The sequence below is a fragment of the Herpailurus yagouaroundi genome, unplaced genomic scaffold, assembly GCF_014898765.1.
Source record: "Herpailurus yagouaroundi ecotype Mexico unplaced genomic scaffold, PumYag 29, whole genome shotgun sequence".
Classification (NCBI taxonomy): Eukaryota; Metazoa; Chordata; class Mammalia; order Carnivora; family Felidae; genus Herpailurus; species Herpailurus yagouaroundi.
The window spans coordinates 3,267,329-3,287,331 of record NW_024412377.1 but is presented as its reverse complement, the minus strand read 5'-3'; the positions used below and the strand labels follow the sequence as shown (position 1 = coordinate 3,287,331).

At 56.5% G+C, this 20,003-nt stretch overlaps 2 protein-coding genes across 17 annotated transcripts in view; one reads left to right on the top strand and one right to left on the bottom strand.

Moving 5' to 3' along the window:
• ICE1 (interactor of little elongation complex ELL subunit 1) overlaps positions 1 to 8,860 on the bottom strand; it is a 58,479-nt gene extending 49,619 nt beyond the window's left edge. For 4 of the 8 annotated variants that reach the window (XM_040493534.1, XM_040493519.1, XM_040493507.1 and 1 more), the window contains exon 1: positions 8,539 to 8,859. In XM_040493534.1, coding sequence (XP_040349468.1) covers positions 8,539 to 8,622 — 84 coding nt within the window. In that variant the 5' untranslated portion in view covers positions 8,623 to 8,859. Of the gene's footprint in view, positions 1 to 8,538 lie in introns of all 8 variants that reach the window. The other 4 variants (XM_040493485.1, XM_040493494.1, XM_040493499.1 and 1 more) reach the window with 2 other exon arrangements.
• A 181-nt stretch (positions 8,861 to 9,041) lies between these two features.
• Positions 9,042 to 20,003, top strand: part of LOC121042332 (uncharacterized) — an 11,460-nt gene continuing 498 nt past the window's right edge. The window contains exons 1-7 of one of the 9 annotated variants that reach the window (XM_040493579.1): positions 9,048 to 10,153; positions 10,274 to 10,395; positions 11,570 to 11,675; positions 12,662 to 12,797; positions 14,209 to 14,424; positions 14,794 to 15,765; positions 16,066 to 17,932. In XM_040493579.1, coding sequence (XP_040349513.1) covers positions 10,040 to 10,153; positions 10,274 to 10,395; positions 11,570 to 11,675; positions 12,662 to 12,797; positions 14,209 to 14,424; positions 14,794 to 15,188 — 1,089 coding nt within the window. In that variant the 5' untranslated portion in view covers positions 9,048 to 10,039 and the 3' untranslated portion in view covers positions 15,189 to 15,765; positions 16,066 to 17,932. Of the gene's footprint in view, positions 10,396 to 11,569; positions 11,676 to 12,463; positions 15,766 to 16,065; positions 17,933 to 20,003 lie in introns of those variants that run through there. The other 8 variants (XM_040493585.1, XM_040493562.1, XM_040493571.1 and 5 more) reach the window with 8 other exon arrangements.

Genomic DNA, 20,003 nt, shown 5'->3' with positions numbered 1-20,003 from the left:
AAACAAATCTCAGAACCAAAGCCAGACATTTCCAAACTGAAAGGTCCCAGCACATAAACAGAAAGAGAATCCAAACCAGGAAACATCAGCACCAGGTTTCAGGGCATCGGAGACACAGCAAAGACCCTACAGGCATGCTGAGAGAAAAATGAAACCAGCCAAGTCGCATGCAGAGAATCTGGAACCAGAATGGCTTCAGCCTTCACAACAATCTGGAAACCTAGAACCCTGCAAGTTTCGAAGGAAAAGTGAATTCCAAGGTAAAATTCTGTGCAAGCTAGCCATCGGTTGGGATGGTAAGACTGACACTCTTGGTTTTTTTCTTCCAACAAGATTTTATGTAAATTCAAGTTAGCTGAAAATAGACTCTTCCCAGTCAGAAGTTCTACAAAGTTCTACAAAAGTTCTACTTCGCAGACATCCTTACTGAGGGAGGTACTGCAGGTCATGACCACACGTGACCCCCCCAAACTCGTGGAGTAAACCCAGAGAAGGCGACGTGGCACAAAAGACAGAGGTGACGAGAATCGAGAAGGCGGCTGCACCCCGGAAAGGAGCAGGCCCCAAGGCTCTGCACGGAATTTCCCCCTTAAGGAGCAAACGACAGAGCATCTGGCGGAACGAAAGCCCTGAGGATATTCTGACCTAACTGACAGAGAGCTGCAAGTAAACGTGGTTGGTTCGCACCATGCATTTAAATTATGATTTTTTAAGCACAAGTGATTCTTCCTTTTTTCCCCTCCTCTTTCCAGTTCTTTGCTAGTGGATTTCATCTTCCCCACCTTGCTTCCAGATGCCGTTCTATAGTGCTGAGTACCATGCAAGAGACATTCCAGAAACCTCTAGAGTCCCACACAGCTGGATTCAAATTCCTGCCCCACCTCCTTCCAGCCCGGGAACCTTGGGCAGATTTATTTAGCCTCCCTTTGCCTCGGGACCCTTTCCAATCCTATAGATAAGGAGACAGAGCACTGGGAGGGACAGAGCTGGCCTGCTATTAGAAGTAAACAGGATGAGCCAGGAAAGGGTCAACCCATCCCTGGCATACAGCAAAGAGTCCTTAACACGTTCAAGATGAGCAAGCTGAATTAAGGCTAGACTCACTCATCCGGGGAAACAAACAAAAAAACACAAGAAAGGAAAAGTAATCATGATTTACTCCAGAGCACAGCTCTGAAGACCATACAGTCAGAAAAACATCCGCTCGGAGCAGGGACGGAACCAAAATTACACACGGGCTGAGAAGGCAGGGGAGCAGAGGGAGGGCAGGGGCCGCAGGGGCAGCAGGGTCCCGGCTGCAAGGAGAGCTCAGCGCGCACCTGCCGAGGTCAGCCGTCCAACAGGACGCCTGACACTGAAGAGCAAGAAGCTGCAACCCAAGTCTGTCACTTGACGCTATTAAGGTTCATCACAAAACGCACTGCCAACAACTCAAGGTGGGACGGGAGGGAGGTGGGGCTGGGGGCTGCTGGCTCTTGTCCGTCCGTGGGCACATCTTGTCCATCTGGCCACCTCTCTAAGCTGTGTTCACCCACATTTGCTACAGGTAAGAAATGAAAACCACAAAACACAGCACCACACAGGGGAAAAGCAGACGAAGCAAAGACGAAACCACAGCACTCGAGGCCCTGACTTTTCCCTCCGAGCCGGCCTTCACGGCAGCTCAAATCCGGGCAGATCCTGCAGCACCCTGACAAGTCTTCTGTGCCTCTCCAATCTGGTCCAAACCGTCTCTAACCAGCACATCTCAGGGCTCTGAGTGTGCAGCGGGCTGTGTCTAAGTGACTTGCGCTCATTTACGAGTGCACACGGCCCTCCGCCGCCCAGCCTCGGGAAGGAGGCAGGTGTGGGGAGCTCCCCTCCAGGACAGGCTGACGCGACGGGGTTCCGCTGACCGCGGCTTCTCTCCCAGCCGTCTGGCTCTTCTGGAAGTCGTGCTGCAACATCTGCCGGAAGGCTCGGGCTTCCTCCCGGTTGTCCCCCATCGCTAACCCCACCTTGAGTCTCCCTCCAACCCTACGTCGCACTTACTCACTCGTCCACCAATACGGCTCCCAGACCAGCACGTCCTGTCACCCCTACTTACTCCCCACGTACTCCTCTTCCACAGCGCGCTGTTTCAATCTTATCCACGAAGATCCTCTGGACGGTCACTGTGCATGTCTAGCACTTGATGAAAGTAAAGGGCACCACCTTTTGCTTACCTTCCCTCCCTTCTCCCAGGGACGTGGAACGGGAGCAGTGGCCGGAGGGCACAGGGCGAGGAGGGACGGGACAACCTGGCAGGGGGCCGGCCCGTGGGCCTGGGGCAGGCGAGATGCCGGTGCAGTCAGGAGGTGCGGTTAGGAAACCGACACCGCCAAAGGGGTCAGCACACGTGCAGACAGACAGCAAGTCAGTTAGCAGAGGTGGCGACAGGAGAAGTAGGGTGCCCAGGTCGACCTCCACACTCACATCCGGGCTGGCAGATTCTTGTCTGCGGTGGCTGTGCCGTGTACTGTGCAATGTTCGCGGCGTCTCTGGCCTCGGCTCACGAGGTGGCGGGAGCACTCCCTCGGCCCCCCCGGGGCACGTGTGGGAACAAAGGACACGGCAGGTCTGAGACTGTCCCCAGAAAGGCCTGCTACAAGGGTGCCCGTGGTGGTGTGTGGGGAATTGGGATTCTAGAGGGTTCCCACCCTTCGCTCGATGCTAAGAGTGGCTCCCTGTGCTGACCTGCAGCGTGGTTTCTGCCGAAACCTGCTTTCCTTCTGGAATCTGAGTGTGTATCCGCCCGACCAGCCCCCAGCAGACACTCCGTGTCACTGAGCACTGCTGGGTAACGTCACTTGAGTCCAGTCACCCTCGCTGGGCTTCCTCAGGGCCTTTCTGCCCGGCAGACTCTGCTTTGTGCCCTCCGGCCGTAAGGCCCCTGGCGAGGAGGGGGGCGCACTCACGTGCATGCTCCTGGCCAACCCCTGGCCCCGAGTGTGGGCTCACGGAGCCCTGACACAGCGTGGCCCCCACAACGTCTGCAGACCCCGCCAACGAGAACACAGGCTATGCTCCTGAAGCTTTCAGGGACACGAAATTCAGAGAGAGACTCCACGGAGGAGGCTGAAGAGACACAAGTGCTCTACAACACGTTTTCCTGACCAGGCCTCGAACCAGCGAGAGGCAGAAGCTTCTCCTTGGCCCGGAAGCAAACTGCGAGGGGCCCAGGGACTGGGCGAGCGGCGGCACCGACGCTCGCGTCAGGACTGGAGGGCAGCGGGCTCACCACGCTGAAGGGTGCTCGGATTTCAGGGCAACACAGCCCGAAGTTTGCAGGGCAGGGAAGGCGTGTGTGCACAGCAGGGACGAGGCCCACGAACAAACCCCTGGACAATCGGCGAGTGGGGTAAAGAGAATGCCGGATTCCGTGTGCTATTCTGGTGACTTTCTTGTACGTTCTAGGTTAAGTCGTTTTTTGTTTTTTGTTTTTTTCCCAAAAGAAATTATTTTTAAAACTCACAGTAATCCATTAACCCCTAGGCTGTGGTGATGTGGCTCACTGCTCGCCTTGAATCCTCTCCAGGGTGCCACATCTCCACCTCCTCGTCCTGGTCAACTTTTTATCAACTGCAATCATTTAAAGTCCACACTGATCTCCACCAGAGTGGAGCGTGTCTCCTGAGCAGTGAGCGAGGACCCCCCTGTGGACTCCTTGGCGTCGAGTGGCCGAGAACACGGCAGGAAGGTAGGGATGCCCCCCTCCAGCGCTGCTCCGGGTACTTCCCCACCAGACGAGCTGAGTGGCTCCGCTTCTTGGGAAGGCAGGACAACGTGGCCCCCCTTCGGGCCACAACACTCTCCCTTCACTCTTTCTCCTTACGCAGCTAAGAATCATCCTCAGACCTCAGTTCAGATTCACTTCCTGTAGGAAGCCGCCTTCCGCTGCCCCGCCCCTCGGTGCTCTTGGGGTGCCCCGTGCATCCCCCAACGTGGTACCTGTTTCCCACATTTGTTCTGTGGTTTTCTCGCCATCTGTAACCTGAACTAGAACACGAGCCTCAAGCCCCTTCTGTCCGTGACTGTATTCCAAACTCATACCGTGATGTGACACGCACACACATTTGCTAAATGACCGACAATGCTGGACAAGGGAGTGTCCCTTGTAACACAACCACTTACAAACCACTTACAGTATGTCTAGGAGAGAACAGGTTTCAGGTTCTAAACTACAGGCAATTATCAGTGGGAGTCCAACACAAGTTTACATAAATCACAGGCTCGATTCTGCTCTGAGGACGGCCAGAGAGCATCTGTCCCACATGCAGTCCAGTGACACGAGCGCAAAAGGATCACCATGTGCTTCGGCCTCTCATCAGGATTCCCAGGGTTAAACGGTTTTGCTACGCAGGGAGTGGAACCGGTGACAAGGGGGCCTCGCCTCCACCAGAACACAGCAGCCTGTGCCAGACCTAAAACCACCAGCTCAAGAACGGTCACTGGCAACAGAGTAAGGACCCACACTGGATCCCGTGGCGTCTCACACTCAGGAACCCATACGCACCTTGGGCCAGAGCTCAGTGACAAACCATGATCACCACTGAGGGTGACAAGACACAGGAGAGGAGGCACGAGACTACAAAACACAGAGGATGCAGAAGATGTGGTTAATCCGCACCCTGCGGGACGCAGCGACGACCGTAGGGTACCACGAAAGAGAAAGACGGAGTGGGCAGGAGGGAAGATTTCCAGTGCAAGGACAGGACCGCGGGACTTAGGACAGACAGCCAGCTTCCCAGCACGGTCCGCAACAAAGGCCTAGCACCCGCCTCCCGCAGGGATGACACCTGCCTGCTTGCCCGTGGTGTGCGAGATGCGGGGAGCTGTGCGACACCACACAGCAGGCCACCCTCTCTGTGCAGGGCACCCCCTTAGTTTCTCTGGCACAAGGTTGCCTCAAGTGTGGAACCCGCTGCGGTCCTGAGGCGCCTCTCCAAAAGGTGACCCCGCTCAGGCTGTCAGACCCCTGCTCCCTGTTCTCCACGTTCCCCACCCTGACTTCGCGGGCTCCCATTCCCCTGTGCGCTTCTGTCCCCTTCGGTCCACACGTGCCTTCCGCCAGCAGCTGTCCCTTCATGGACCCCTCACGACAGCACCCCGTCTCATCATTGCCGCAGAAGTTTCCAAAGTTTCCGTGAGTGATAGAGCGTACCCCTCCGGGCCGCTTCTGTTTTCCTAGAAGTCCCCTGGGCACCTGGGGGCACCGTGTAGCACACAAATCGCCACACACACCACGTGTGACTGCAGCTGGGGATCCCCAATCCCGCGGTGGCTCCGGAACCTCACTCCCACATTTCCAACGTCTCTTCGGGCCGCGTTTCTACTTCCCTTCCCTCCACCAGTGCTCAGCTGCTCAGGTTTTACTCTCTGGTCTTCTAGTTCCCAGACCTGGGACCCGTCTCCTCTTTGTAGACTCTCACATTTCGACCTTTTTCTTCTTTGTTCCCATCCCTGGGAAGCTTCAGTTCCCCCGGGCTTTTGTTATCACTAGCACGTACCACAGCTGGTGGCACCCCCTCCAATCCAAGCGGTACATCACCACCTGCTATTTTTAGGGAAGACACGGCTACTACGTGGCCATCGCGCAAGACCTCACTCTAGCCCATAAGCTGAGAAAACTAACGCAGAACTGTAAGGTGGTGACCATCGAGATCTTCAATCGCGTGCCACAAACGTATTTTCCCAGCCTCACTTTGCAAAATTAAAGACTCGCTCAAGGCTCTACGCGTATCTCATCCTCCTCTTCCCCTAAAAAGACGATCCAGGCAAAAACCCAAATGCAATGGAGTGTCCTGATTTAGGGAAGAGGTCTCCAAAGGCCGGCCCTGCTTTTGTGAATCAAGTTTCCCTGCAGCCCAAGCATGCCCGCTCTTTGCCTGCTGCCCGCACGGCGTGTGCCCTGCGATGACCAGGGGAGGAGCTGCCAACAGCCTGGATGCTGATGACCTTGCCCCCCACGGAACCAGTCTGCAGGCCCCTGGATTGAAGAGACTTCACAGGAGACGGGGAGTCCTCGGCAAGATTCGGCGAGAATCTCTAGGCCAGAGATCGCCTGGGTCACACAGGCTGGCAGCAGCGGGGAAGAGCAAGGATGGGGGAAACGAACGCTCGGTCAAGGGAATGGGTTGACAGACTGGATGCAGGATGGGAGAGAAAGACAGGAACCAAGGATGACACTTAGTTTCCGGCCTACACACGAGAAAGCGACAGTTGCTACTTTCAGCTACCAGAGGACGCGGAACCACGCTCCCGAAGGAGGACCAAATCCACAACTGAAAAGTGAAATTCACACCAGTTGTTCTGCACAGAAGCCTCCAACAGCTCACTGTTCTTTCAGAGTAAAAGCCAAAATCCTTACAGTGGTCCAGAAGAGCCCCACAATCAGGCCCTCCTCATTCTGCCTTCATCAGACTCCCTGACTGCTAACAAACACCACCCAAAACTCACAGGTTGAAATCTGATCCCCAATGTGACAGCATTTGGAGGTGGGGTCTTGGGAGGTGTTTAGGTCATGAGGGCAGAGCCCTCAGGAATGGGATTAGTGCCCTTTCCAAAAGACCCCAGAAAGCTCCCTTCCCTTTACACGGGGTGAGGACACGGCGAGAAGACAGACAGACACAAACCAGGAACCAGAACCACGCCCCCGCCGGAGGCCCGCCCTGAGCCCTAAATCTGCGTGTGCTTTGATCTAAGACCTCCCAGTCAACAGAACTATGAGGAATGAACTCCCATTGTATTTTACGGTGTTTTGTTACGCAGCCTAGAAGGGCTATGACATCCAAGTTCACTCCACTGCAGCGACACTGGCCTTCTCTTCCCAAGCACATCCAGCATGCTCCTGTGTCGGGCGTCCACACCTGATCTGCCTGCTGGACGCGACGCTCTCCTCCCAAGATGTCGACGGGGTTCGTTCTCTCACTCCCTATGCTCAAAGAGAACCTTCTCAGAGAGGCCTTCCCAGGGCTCCCTACGTAAATTCCACCAACCAGTGGCCCCTTCCTGGCCCATTTGTTCTTTCTACCCTCCTTTGCTTAATTTATCTCCAACGTATTTATTATTTTCTCATGTAACTCGTTTAATCTGTTCTCTCCCCCCACCTCCTAAAATAGAAGCTCAAGAAATCAAGAATGTTTGCCTTTTTCCTCCTGCTGCCTAAAACACAACAGGTTACCTATAAATAGTTTTGGATGAAACTGGCCCAAAGAATGCGGTTTATGAAAGATCCAAGACACCTTCACTCAAGTTCCTGAGGTTTTGAGGGAAAACAAATGCACATTATAGACACCTATCCAGCGCAGCAGCTGAGCTCAGAAACGCTTTTCCTGCCAGTGCAGGACTCCCTTTCTCTCTCCCCTGCTCTCAACACTTAACGTTTGGGATCACTTCACAGATAGCGCCCTTAAAAAAAAAAAACAACAACAAAAAAACACCTTATCTCGATGGCCTATCTGGCCTACATTCTTCTCTGGTCTCATCCCAGCAGCCACTCTCCCCTCCACACTGTGCTCATGCCAAGCAGACGCTGTTCTGCTCCCCAAAGACCCACTGCTCCCTCCCACCTCCGAACATCCCACCTGTCGGCTCCTCCATGTCGACCCCTCCACGCAGGAAGGTCCTCTCCCGCTCTTCGGCTCAACATTCAGGTCTCCCTACCTCACCCCCTCAAAAACCCTCTGCCCCCACCACGGCCAAGAGGCAAGACCACCACTCCAACTCCTCCTTTATTTTCCTCCCAATCCTTAAAATCCTGTAAAGTCTTACTTGCACACACGAGTCTTACTTATAAAGGCAGATCGTGTGTTCTGCTCGCTATGTCCCTGGTGCCTAGAACACCAGGCAGAAGGAGTGACAACTTCATGACATCTAGTAGGTAGAGCAGGGAGGGGCCCCACTTCACCACTAATGGTGCTGACAGAAGTTAAGAGACCCTCGATATCAGACAGCTAAGGGGATCAGGTCGGACACAAGTGCCTGGGACCGTTTCTATTACCTCACAAGACTTGGGGCCAGACACTAGTAACTCCTCTCCTGTCACCGTAGAGAACAGTCCCTCCTGCTGTTAGAAACTTCCAGTACGTGCACGCCTTTGATGAATGACCCTCCCCGCCAACCAGCACGGCCTGCCTCCGGGCAAGAAATATTTCAAGATGAGCCAGAGCAGCCCCAAACCTCGTCCTCGGAGAGGCAGCGGCCCCGAGCATTTCGCCCGTCACCCGTCGGCCCCGGGGAAGCCCTGAGACTGGGGGAGTGAAGCAAGGGGCCCCGCCAGCGCTCGCTCACGCTGCCCCCCGCTACCACCACCGCATCCCGGTAAACGAGTGCCGGGTTGCAAGCCTAAATAAAGCAAAGGAGGCGGTTCCCAATACAACTGCAGTAGAAAGGGGGTCGGGCAGGGGAGGAGGGGGAGCTTCCGCCGTGGAGCGGGCGCAGCGCGCGCGGCGGGACCCCCAGCCCCACGCCCCGGCCGGCCGAGCTCCTCCGCGCCCCCGGCCCGGGAAGGCGCCGCACCTGCTGCAGGGAGGCGCAGCCCTGACACCGCGAGAGGTCCGCCGCCGTCCCGGGCGCCGCCGAATGGGTCTCGCCCGGCATCATGGTGCCACCGCCGGGCCCGGTGGGCCCGCGCGCCTCAGGGACCCGCGGCCCGGGCCCTGTCCTCCCTCTGCTGACGCCGCCGGGGCCGCCGCCTGCCAGGCCGCTTCCCGCCGGCTGCGGGCGGGTCCATCCGTGCACAGAGGTCCCCGTGGAGCTGGCGAAGGGCTCTCCCAACCGGAGCCGCCTCGGGCACTAGAGAGAAACGCGACCCGGCGCGGCCCCCGAGCGCGACAGCGCCCAGCCAGGACCCCGCCCCGCCCTAGCTCGCCCCGCCCCTCTCCGCGGCTTGGGGCTGCCCGCGGCGCCGCCTGAGCAAAATAGGGAGCGGAGCCGAGCCGAGGCGGCGGGAGAGGCGCCCACAAAGGAAAAGTCAGGGAGAGCAGAGGCATCGGAGGTGCACCCCTTGCGCTGAGTAGGGGGTTAGTCTTTTATTGCCGGCTGGCTCTGTGGCAGGTTCCCATAGACACCTACAGCCCTCAGCGAGGGGGCGGTGACCCCCTTGATGACGTCACTCAGGCGCCTGCAGCAATGGAAGGTCCCGCGCCGGGTCGGGCAGGTGTGCGATTTGGAACTGGAGGGAACCGCTCTGTCCGAGCCCGGCCGGGTACCCGGAGGGGAAGGACGGACTACGCTTCCCGACGCCCCGTGCGGCGGACGACCCCGGGCGAGTCCTGCCGCCGTGGCGCGGCCTTCGCGACAGCGGCCGCTCCTTCCTGCGGGACCGTCGTTCTTCCCGGCAGCTGGCCGCGCTTGCGGCGGTCGGTCGGTCGGTCTCTCTGCCAGGCCCTCCCTGCGGCCCGAAGCCCTGGCTGGGGCGCAGCCGGTGACCCCGGTCACGGACGGTAGCAGGCCGCTCCCAAATCTCAAGTGTATACCCCTTGAGAGGGAAAAAACAAAACTCCTCCCCCTGGGTTTTGTTCCTGGGTAACATTCCTGGGTAAATTCGGGCCCTGATCCTCGGCTTGGACCGAAGGTCTTCACCTTATCCCCCGGCAGCAGAATTCTCTTCTTAACGATCCCAGCTCGTTGCCGTATCACTGGCTGGCTCAGAAACTTCCCGCGGCTTCCCAACGTCCAAATTCTTAGCATTCGATACGAGCATTGTACGTGCTACCTAGACACCCAGACTTCACCGGCTTTTTCCAAAATGTTCAGTACGGACACTGCGACGGGAAACGGCCCTCCCCAGAGAGCAGTCTGGTTCCTCTACAAATACCGCACCCCTGCCCCTTCTTACACAATCCGTGGCTGCCACTTGCTGTGGAGCAAGGGACCAGGGCTCCGGACCTGACAGCCAGATTTCCTGTCGTTGACACCTAAGGCGGTCCAGTACCTGACGGATCCATTTACCCCTGAGCGGAAAACAAGACCAGGGTTTACGGGGAAAGGAGATGAGCAGCAGCGCAGCGGGAAGCAGATGTACCTCGGAAGACCGTCGTGTGACCCAGTAGAGAAAGGGGAGAGCAGACCATGTCTGCGTCCTGGTGACTTTCCATCTCTGGCTTCTGATCCAGACAAACGTGTCTTAACAGTAACTTCCCTTTTATTTAAAGTTTCCCAAATGAGTGTTTTTTCCCAGTTATTTGAGTGGAGGAGGCACCAGCTTACCCTCCAGCCTTATCTCCCTCTACGTTGCCCTCCACACCCACAGCGCACCTGCTGTTGCTGGAACTCAGAACTCTCACTGCTGCCCTTCTGCCTTTGTCTTTCGGCCCGTTTCTTCCCCTTGCCTGGAACACCTTCCTGCCAGGTCTACTGGTTGTCATCTACCAGGTAATCCTTCCAGGTCCCACATTTTATTCCACAACCTGAAGTGACACCTACCTTCTTTTCTTCCCCTTAGCACCAACTGATCTTTTTTTTTTTTTTTTTTAATTTCTTAAACGTTTATTTATTTTTGAGAGAGAGAGAGAGAGAGAGACAGAGCACGAGCAGAGGAGGGTCAGAGAGAGAGGGAGACACAGAATCCGAAGCAGGCTCCAGGCTCCGAACTGTCCGCACAGAGCCTGACGCCCGACGTGGGGCTCGAACTCACGAACCGCCAGATCATGACCTGAGCTGAAGTTGCTCAACCGACTGAGCCACCCAGGCGCCCCCTGACTGATCTTTTTGTAACCCCGCATTTAGACTTGGATTACAGTGATTGTCATGTCTTCTGAGACCTCAGTTTTTCTTATAAACCTCGTGAAGTGCTGTACACAGTAGGTACTCAATGAATGTCAGAGTGAATCAAATTTGCTGCAACTAAGTGAAGGTAAAAAAAATAAGCATTTAACATTCAAAACTGAATGTGCATTCTCTTCTTTTCTCAAACCACTCAAAGAAACAAACGTTTTGTTCGTATAATGTAGGGTAGACAAACTCTACAAAGGGCCACATAATAAATGTTTTAGGCTTTCGGGGGCCACGTAGATCTACTGCGTATTTGTCATTTTTTGGTTTTTAAAGAATCATTTAAAAATGTAAAACTTGGGGTGTTTGGCTGGCTTAGTCCATGAAGCATGCGACTCTTGATCTTGGGGTCATGAGTTCAAGCCCCAGGTCATGTACAGAGATTACTTAAAATTATATATTTTGGGGCACCTGGTGGCTCAGCCGGTTAAGCATGTGACTTTGGCTTAGGTCATGATCTCGACATTCGTGAGTTCCAGCCCCGTGTGGGGCTCTGTGCTGACAGCTCAAAGCCTTAACCTGCTTCGGATTCTGTGTCTCCGTCTCTCGCTGCCACTCCCCCTCTCACGCTCTGTCTCCCTCTCTCTCTCTCTCTCTCTCTCTTTCAAAAATAAACATGAATGAAAAAAAAAGTCTTAAAAAAAATGTAAAACTCATTCTTACCTTGCAAGCTGAACAAAACCACATGTTATATGTGGTGATGGAAACTGACGTAGGGCCACTAATTGAGGAATGCCGAAAATTACATTTTTCCTCTTTCTCCCATTTCCCACAGCCACACCTGTCTCATTGTTGTCATGGAAAAAAGCCAGCAAACGTCTACACTACAGAAAGTGGCGAACAGTGAACTTGGAACCACATGCCTGCCTTTAAATTGTCAAGTGAGTGGCCTATTTGAGCCGGTGTTTTGTTATAAAGGATTACCTGTCATTTAGGGGAAAAGCAACCAGGGCAGATCCAAATCCATAGGATCTATGAAGCAGAGAGTACTTAGTAACACGTTATCGATGGTATCCATTTCGGAAAACGAATATGTCTAGCTTACTTGTAGAAACCTAATTTGTGGTCTCTTGGGTTTGGTTTTGTTTTTTAATCATTTTTTCATAACAAATTTACAAGAAAAACATTGCATTTTTCTGTCCGAGCCTCCTCAGGCCTGGAGGGATGTCTAGATTCTGGCTTCTGATGTGGGGGCTCCCTTGTACATGTGGAGCCCAGTCGGTTGTTTAGAGGAACTGACTCAAAGGCTCAGTTCTTGCCTCACGGCCTCCCGTATACTCAGTAACGTCTCCAGACTAAAGCTTTAGAACGTAACATAATTCGGAGGTTAGTTACACTGATGACTTAATTCATTAATGTAGTCTTCCCCTGAAATGGTTAATAGATTTGGTCTAGAAGCCAAGGAGATATGAACTCAAAACGGAAAGATACTGTTCTTTGCAAGTTCCTATGTTTTGCTTTACGAAGAGCTATTCCTTCGTCTGATGCGCTTCTGCATAATAAAAATAAACCACATTATGTCTTTTAAAATCCCTGGCTACGTTTCATGGAGTGGTTTCCAGCTCTGACAGTTTATAATTCAGACAGCATCTGAAGAAGTTAATTTCTGGACCTGTGATGTCATGCTAACAAATGGCCACCAGATGTCAGTCTTTCCTTGTGTTTTTAGACACAAATGGCCTTTGGAACCACATTTACGGTTCTATTTGTGTGGCATTCTCAGTGGAAGGCACTTTTCAGGGAGCATCTGCCCCCTCACAGTCCATCACGCATGGTCCTAAGCTCTCTTTGCTCTGGTGTCACTGTCCTGGGTTACGGCAGTGACTTGTCCCCACGGGCCACTACTCGGCCCTGGGCCCTCGCTTAGAGCCCAGCTCCCACCCTCGAAGTGATGCAGAGTTGGGGGGAAACGCGGCCGCTTCCTGGAAGATGGAGCTCGCTCAGAAAGCCGAAGAATCCATTTTTCAAGACAAGCATCATTGGGAGGACAATGCAGAACCCATGTGAGTGTTAATGATGAAGCATGACTTTAAAGGACTTTCACGGTTGTATAATCCTTTCCACGGGAGTTCAGGCTCACTCCCCTCGTGGGGTGTTCCGTGAACACCAGGCAGCAGTAAACCGCTTGTCCCGAGTCGCTTCTGGGATTTGCAGAGGGAGGTTGGGGTCTCGGGGGCAAGGGAAAGAGGCTTCCCTCAGGGAGGGCTGGTGGGCAGGGTGCGACCCACCCACCCCAAAGGAGAGGGAGGGAAGGAGGGAGGGGGCTGTGGGATGGCCCACCCCAAGCCAGGCACGTGCCCTGGTGTCATTCCAAGGGGACCCACTCCTGAGGCTGTGGGAGGTGGGGCGCGCGGGGAGTGAGCCGCACTTTTGCGGGCGGGGGACAAAAGGTGAGGGTTTTCTGCCCACTGGATATCGTGGGCCTGTTGGTGGAAGCCGCCGGGGACCCAGAGGGCGGCCCGAGGGAGGCAAGCTGCCTGGCAGGTGTTCCCGATGCCACGGCCAAGGCAGAGTGGAAGCAGGCAGCCGGACGCCCAACGTGGCTCCTCAGCCACCGTCAGAAGCACTGCCGCTGGGAAGGGTCCGCTTGGGCCCCCTCCTGGGTCTTGTACCAGCCGCAGACCAGGCAGGGCAGTGGCTCAACAGCGTCAGGTTTTCCGAGGCATTCGAGAACTCCCCGGCCCCCCCGGCCCCTGGCGTGCAACTACCTTCTCCCGGTTGACTGTCAGCAGCTGGGGCCTGGCCCAGAAGACCCTCTGTGCTCCTCACTTGCCCCCCCAGGGGGCAGAGAGGAGCCGCCCCAGGGCACTGAGGGGTAGGGAGCTCCCGCCTCCCAGCCCCACCCCTCCCCTGCTACCCGCCCTGCGGTACTGGGACCCTTGAGCCGGGCCTGCTGGGGACCCGCAGACTCTGCCCAGAGGCTGCTCCGCAGCGATGGGAGGAGGGAGAAGGGCCTGGGCCTCCCTTTTCGTACTGGCGGATTCCAGGCCCTGCCAGCGTCTCTGCCTCGCTTTGCCCTGGGCCACATCCGAGTCCTCGGAGAGTCCCTTCCCAGCCCCACAGGGCCCCTCCTCCCACGTCCGAACCTGAGCTCCAGGGGACGTCCTCCAGGCGTCCCTTCTTGCAGGTTCTGTCCTTTGCCCGAGGTCACCTGCAGCCTGCGGGGTGGCAGGTGCCTCTGGCAGCACCGAGGTCCCCGTCCTGAAAGGAGGCGACTCCCCCCCAACAGCCTGCTTGTCCACGTCACACTCTGACCCCAAGCTGAGCAGCCTGTGAACCCAAGTCACCGCAGAACCAACCACGAGGGACCGTAACTTCTCCTCCGCCTGGAGGGCCCAGGCCCTGGCTGCAGCAGAGAAAAAGCCCGCCAGGCCTCCCCCAACCCTAACCCCTCCCCCTTCCCCACCCCGCCAGGCCTCCCCCTCCCCCAGCCTCCCTGGGGCATCCCAGCACAGGCTGGAGCTCAGCCGGTGGGAGAAGTCAAGCCCAAGACAGGAGGTGAGCGGCCAGCAAGCTGTGCTGGGCTTCGTGTGGACGGAGACGCCTGCGAGGCCACGGGCCCAACACGGGGTCCAGGGTACCAGGGGCCCCAGACAGCCCGCGCTGTGGGGACCGGCGACAGAGAGCTCGGTCAGTGGAGTGGCTTCGCGGTGGCTCTGCCCAGGGTTGTTCTTGCCCACCTGCTGCACTTGTGCGGACCCTGCGGTCACCGCCCTCCCTCCTCTGCCCCCCCCCTCCCCCCCGGCCGTGCCTCGAAGGGGGCTCCAGGCACCTGGCTGCGAGGCCGGCCTGCACAGGACGCCCCTCTGGGCCGCCACTGAGGGGCGGTGCCTGGCGTCCCGGTGGCGGCTCCTCCCCTGGGAGTCTCCTTAGTGCTGCCGTGCAGGCCCGGTGGCTCGTCCCCTTGTCTGATTTGGCTGTCCTCCCCGCTCGGCCCCCTCGCCTCCCCACACGGCCGATCACCTGCGGCCCTGCTGGTGCCACGTCCCCGCCGTCCAGCTCCCCTCCATGGCCGCCACTACCATCCGGGGACCGGCAGCCCCTGGACGGCCCGGGAGCCCCCCACAGCCAGCTCCCGCCCTTCGCCACCAGCCGAGATCGGTGTCCAGCTGTCCATGAGGACGACACCGCCGACAGGAGAGAGGCAGACAGGCTCTGGATCGATGCACCGTCTCCCTCTCCACCAGAAACAGGATTTGGACTCCCCTCCACCGTCGCCAAGGCTCCCCGGGCTCCGGTCCGGGCCACGCTTCGTGCCACGTGACCCCACAGTCCTCCGGATCTGGCCGGCCCTCTGCCTCACCCGGTCTCAGCCCAGATGTTACCTGCTCAGACCTTCCAGGCCCCTGTCCCCCCCTCCCCCCCGGCTCCTGCGTTTTCCTTTCCCACAGTAGCCCTGTTCTCCCAGGAGGAAGATGAATGTGAGATGTGAAGGGGCCTCGCTGTGTCCACGCCAGACCTCATTCGCTGTCCTCCCTGGACTGGGGGCGGAGGGGCAGCCGCCTCCCCAGCCCCTCTCCGCCTCCCCCAGCTCTTCTCCGTCTTACACGCTTCCTGCAAACGTACCTTAACAGGGGCCTCTTCCCTGCTCACCTCCACGTGCCCTGAGACCAGACCCAGAGACCACGCTTCGTCCACCTTCTGTCTTCCCTTCCCCGGCACTCGTTCATCACACGGCAAACGTCGCCGGATGACCGCGTGCGCCAGGCACATGGCGCCTTGGGGAGGGGAGGCCGGACACGGCCCTGCCCTCGGGCCGCTCGCTCCCTGGCTTCCTGCGCAGCCCCTTTGTCTGCCTGGACCCTCCTCAGCGACTCGCTCCTTCCAGGCGCCCGCACCGCAGGCCCAGCCAGCTTCCAGCACCTTCCAGCGCCAAGACCTGCTACGCGATTTGCGTGGCCCAGTGCAAGATGAAAACGCCAGGCCCTGTGTTCAAACTTACTGAGGCTTTGAAGGCACCGACAGCAAAGCGTGAGAACGAGAGCGGAGGGGGCACCGCACGCCCAGGGAAGCTCCCTGCCAGCGGCCTCCTGGCCACACCCCTCCCGGCCCCCTCGCCTGCAGGGACAGGCCTCCTCCCAGTCCAGAGTCACAGAGTCACCCCACCCTCGCCCTCAGACTCTGCGCACTGAAGGGGCGCTGTGCCTCTAATGGCCCAGCCCTCCCTGTTCTAGGCACGTCCATCCGGCCGGTCCACGGGCACCGACCCATATCACCCTCACCAAATTCAGATTCCAGGTCTCACATTGCCGTTTCTGTCTGTCCGTCCAGGCCCTTCGTGATTCCAGTTACACAGGAGCTCTCCTGCCTGCCCACGCTGGATGTCTGTCCTCTCTCCTGGGGCCATGGACATAAGACCCAAGGGAGCCCTGGGATACCTGCCGAGTGACCCCAAGAGGAGCCTGAGAGTGGAATGTTCCTAAGAGGGAACGTTGGGGGAAAGGCGGCTTTGGGAGCAGCTGACCTCACAGGATTTCTAGGCAGATGGAGTGACCACGTGTGACCTGGGGGACAATGGACTCGATATCAAGGGGGTCAGACCTAGAGGGTGGGGGATTCTGGGCAAACACTTAGCAGGACTCTTGAGGACAATGCAGAGATGAGCATGGAAGCCCAGAAGGCGGGGCCTGGCCGAGCAGAGGGTCAGAGCCTGGCCAACGCTGGGTCAGGAGAGACTGTCGCGATGGGAGGCAGCTACTGACACGGGGCTCTGGTCCCCACCACAGCACACCTGCCACCAGGCCTCCTCCGGGATGCCTCCTTGAGGAGGGCTCTCACTGCCAGAGAAAACGGACCTGCGCCAGAGTGAGAGCCGAGGCCTGGTGACGGGGCTCCGCTCCGAGGAGGTCCCCCAGGGCGTTTCCACATCAGACACCTGGTAAAGAATCTCCCAGCCTTACCACCTCGGGGCTGAGAGGGTGGGTCCCTGCATTGGGGTGACAGGAGCAAGGCGGGCGTCACAGGGATCCCTGCTCACCGATGCCCTCGCTAAGGCTGTCCGCTGCCTTAGTACCTGCCTGCTGGTTTAGAACTGATCCCCTGGTCCTTCTAGGTAAGTCTGAAGGAGGGGGTCTCTAAGGGGCGCTGTCCAGGGAAGGCTGCGCTCCTTCAAGGACGGACTCCCTCGTGGGAGTCCCAGCTGCTGAGTGGCCCAGAACCCAGGGCAGCTGTCGCCTGCCAGCTGCACTGCCCACCCTCTCCCCCTGCCGCGGCCCTGGAGGTCCCTCCCCGGGGGTCTGGTGCCACCTCCCTACGTCCAGCACAGAGGCTAAGCCCTCTGCTGACCTCTGGACGTGGGCCTCACAGGGTGCCAGGCGTTCTGTTGTAGGGTTCCTCGGAGACCGCTCTGATTTTCCATCCCTCTCCGCGTGGGGGGCCCTCGTGCCGTCCCCTCCACCCGCGTCCACCGTGCGCCCTTCCAGCCCCGTGGGTTCAGGTCCCACGGCCTCCGCCCATGCGCCCACATCCTCATGGCCCCGAGCACCTGCTCTGGAACTGGTCTGTTCCTGCACTGCCTGACGTTTCCTGGGCTCCCCTCCCTTAGCACCCCTACCTTGCTTACCATCATCCACGGGACTGCCTGAGGTCTGGTGAGCCCTATTCAAGGTCTGGCACGACCTAGCCCCCTGATGTCTTCAGTCCCACGCGGGCAAGTATTGTCACAGATTTGTGTGCTTGGTGTAGGGGGTTTCCACTGGGCTCTGCTAGGGGGCCTGAGGCTGGGGGCTACTCCGAGCGGGTCTCCTGGGTCTCCAGCCGGGGCGATCCTATGCCCTGTGCACCGTCCCCCACGTCTCACGCCAGCCTCCAGGAACACCTGGCCCAGTCCCATGGTCGTCGTAGCTGTCTCCGGACTTGCCCCACCACCCGGGGCGGGGGTGGGGGTGGAGGGGGGAAGGCACAGAAGCTCTCTGGTGGGGAACTGCCACTCTACATCTAAGCAGTGGCTTTTGAGATGTTCTCAGTGGCTGGAAGAAGGCCATTGGGGTAAAGGGAAAGGCTTTTTTTTTTTTTTTTTCTGGAGAAGGAGTGAAGAAGCAGTCATTCACCAAAGAGTTGTTGAAAGGATCAATGAACACATGAATATGTGGATATTCATCTGAATAAAAGAATAACCTTGTGAGAATAAAAAACACCGGGAGCTCCGGCAATCACACTCCTTGGTATTTAAACAAATGACTTGAAGACGTATCTCCATGAGAAAGCCTGCACACGTTTACAGCAACTTTATTACAAATTGTCAAAACTTGGAGGTAACCAAGATGTCCCTCAGTAGGTGAGTAGATAAACCGGGGTCCATCCAGACAGTGGAATATTATTTGGCACTAAAAAGAACTGAGCTGTTGAGCCGTGAAAAGACAGAGAGAGGAATCTTAAATGCGTATTTTTAATTTTATTTTTTTTAAGTTTATTTATTTTGAGAGAGAGAGAGAGGACATGATCGGGGAGGGGGCAGGGAGAGACAGAGACAGAGAATCCCAAGCGGGCTCCGTGCTGTCAGCACAGAGCCTGACATGGGGCTCGAACTTACAAATTGTGAGATTGTAATCAACAACAGGACACTTAACCAGCTGAGCCGCCCGGGCACCCCAAATGCATATTTTTCAATGACGGAAGCCAATCTGAAAAGGCTACATGTTGCAGGACTCCAACTCTGTGACCTTCTGGACAAGGCAAGACCGCGAACACAGTAAAGGGGTCAGTGGCTGTCACAGGTTGGGGGAGGGGGGGCTGCATAGATAGAGCGCAGAGGATCTTGAGGGCAGTGAAACTACTCTGTGTGGTGCTGTAATGACACATACACGTCATCCGTACGTGCATGAAAATCCATACAGTGTCCAACACCAGGAGTGGACCCTAACGCTCCCCATGGACAGGGTGTGAGGATGTGTCCGTGTGGGCTCATCAGCTGTACCAGACTTACCACCCGGATGCTGACGATGTCGGAGGCTAAGCACAGTGTGGGGGGCAGGGGCACGCGGGAACCCTGTACCTTCCGCTCTATTTTCCTGTGAACCTGAAGATGCTCTAAAGAGTAAAGTCTATTAAAAAAAAAAAAAGTTGCAGGCGCTGGAGGTGACAGTAGAGAGTCTCCAAGTCAGAAGTGAATTTGACATGTCGAAGCATCAGAAACCAGCTCAGAGTCTGGAGTGTAGAGAGTGGGGAGCCACTTACCTGGTGTTGATTGCTTGGGGGGCAGGGTAGCACCTGCCGATGCCACCAGGGTCTTGGAAACCAGGGTAGACACGTTTTACACTCTAGGTGCAAGGAGCCGCCATAAAGAGTTTTCAGACACGGGGGTGGCATTCTCAGATTTGCATGAAAACCTTTGGTTCCGGCTGCCTTCTGGAAATAGACTTGGGAGCCTGGGTGTCGTCTCCCCAGTTGGGAAGGAAGAGTTGATGCTGGGTAAGTGGGAAGTCAAGGATGTGTTGATTCAATGACGTATGCAGCCTAAAAGAGGTTTACTTTTTTTCGGGGAAAAAAGCACACAACACAAAACTCTCTGGACCCCAGAGTGACAAAGAGCTTTTTTGAAAAGCAGTGTTTTGAGTTTCTAAGTGGTCTTGAGAAGCCACGGGTCTCAAAACTTCCTTATTTCTGAAACTGATGATTCAGATTGTGAGTTGGAATGGTGTTATTCTAAGATCGTGAGAATATAGTACATTCTGTAAATTATCCAGGCAGAAAATTATTGCCAAGAAGGGGGTGGTGGCGAAAGTGTCTTTCATTTAGAATAAGTGTGTAGCAATTGTTTGAATTTTAGATAAAATGATACCAAACATCTTCGGCCAGAAATTGTCCTTTGGGCTCATCTTCAAACCCTGCTGTGAAGAAAAATGGTGCTGACTTGAACAGTGCATTCCAGATGTGTAGCGAGTGCTCCAAGAGTTGGAGACCATATACCAGAATAAAAAAAGAAAATAGCTTAATGTTCTTTATCAAAAGAAAGATAGGGAAGTATGACCCCCAAATGTCTCTTGGATGCATCCCGTTGAACTTGTGGTTATATCCTGCATCTCTATTTAAGAAGAGATTTCGGGGGCGCCTGGGTGGCGCAGTCGGTTAAGCGTCCGACTTCAGCCAGGTCACGATCTCGCGGTCCGTGAGTTCGAGCCCCGCGTCGGGCTCTGGGCTGATGGCTCAGAGCCTGGAGCCTGTTTCCGATTCTGTGTCTCCCTCTCTCTCTGCCCCTCCCCTGTTCATGC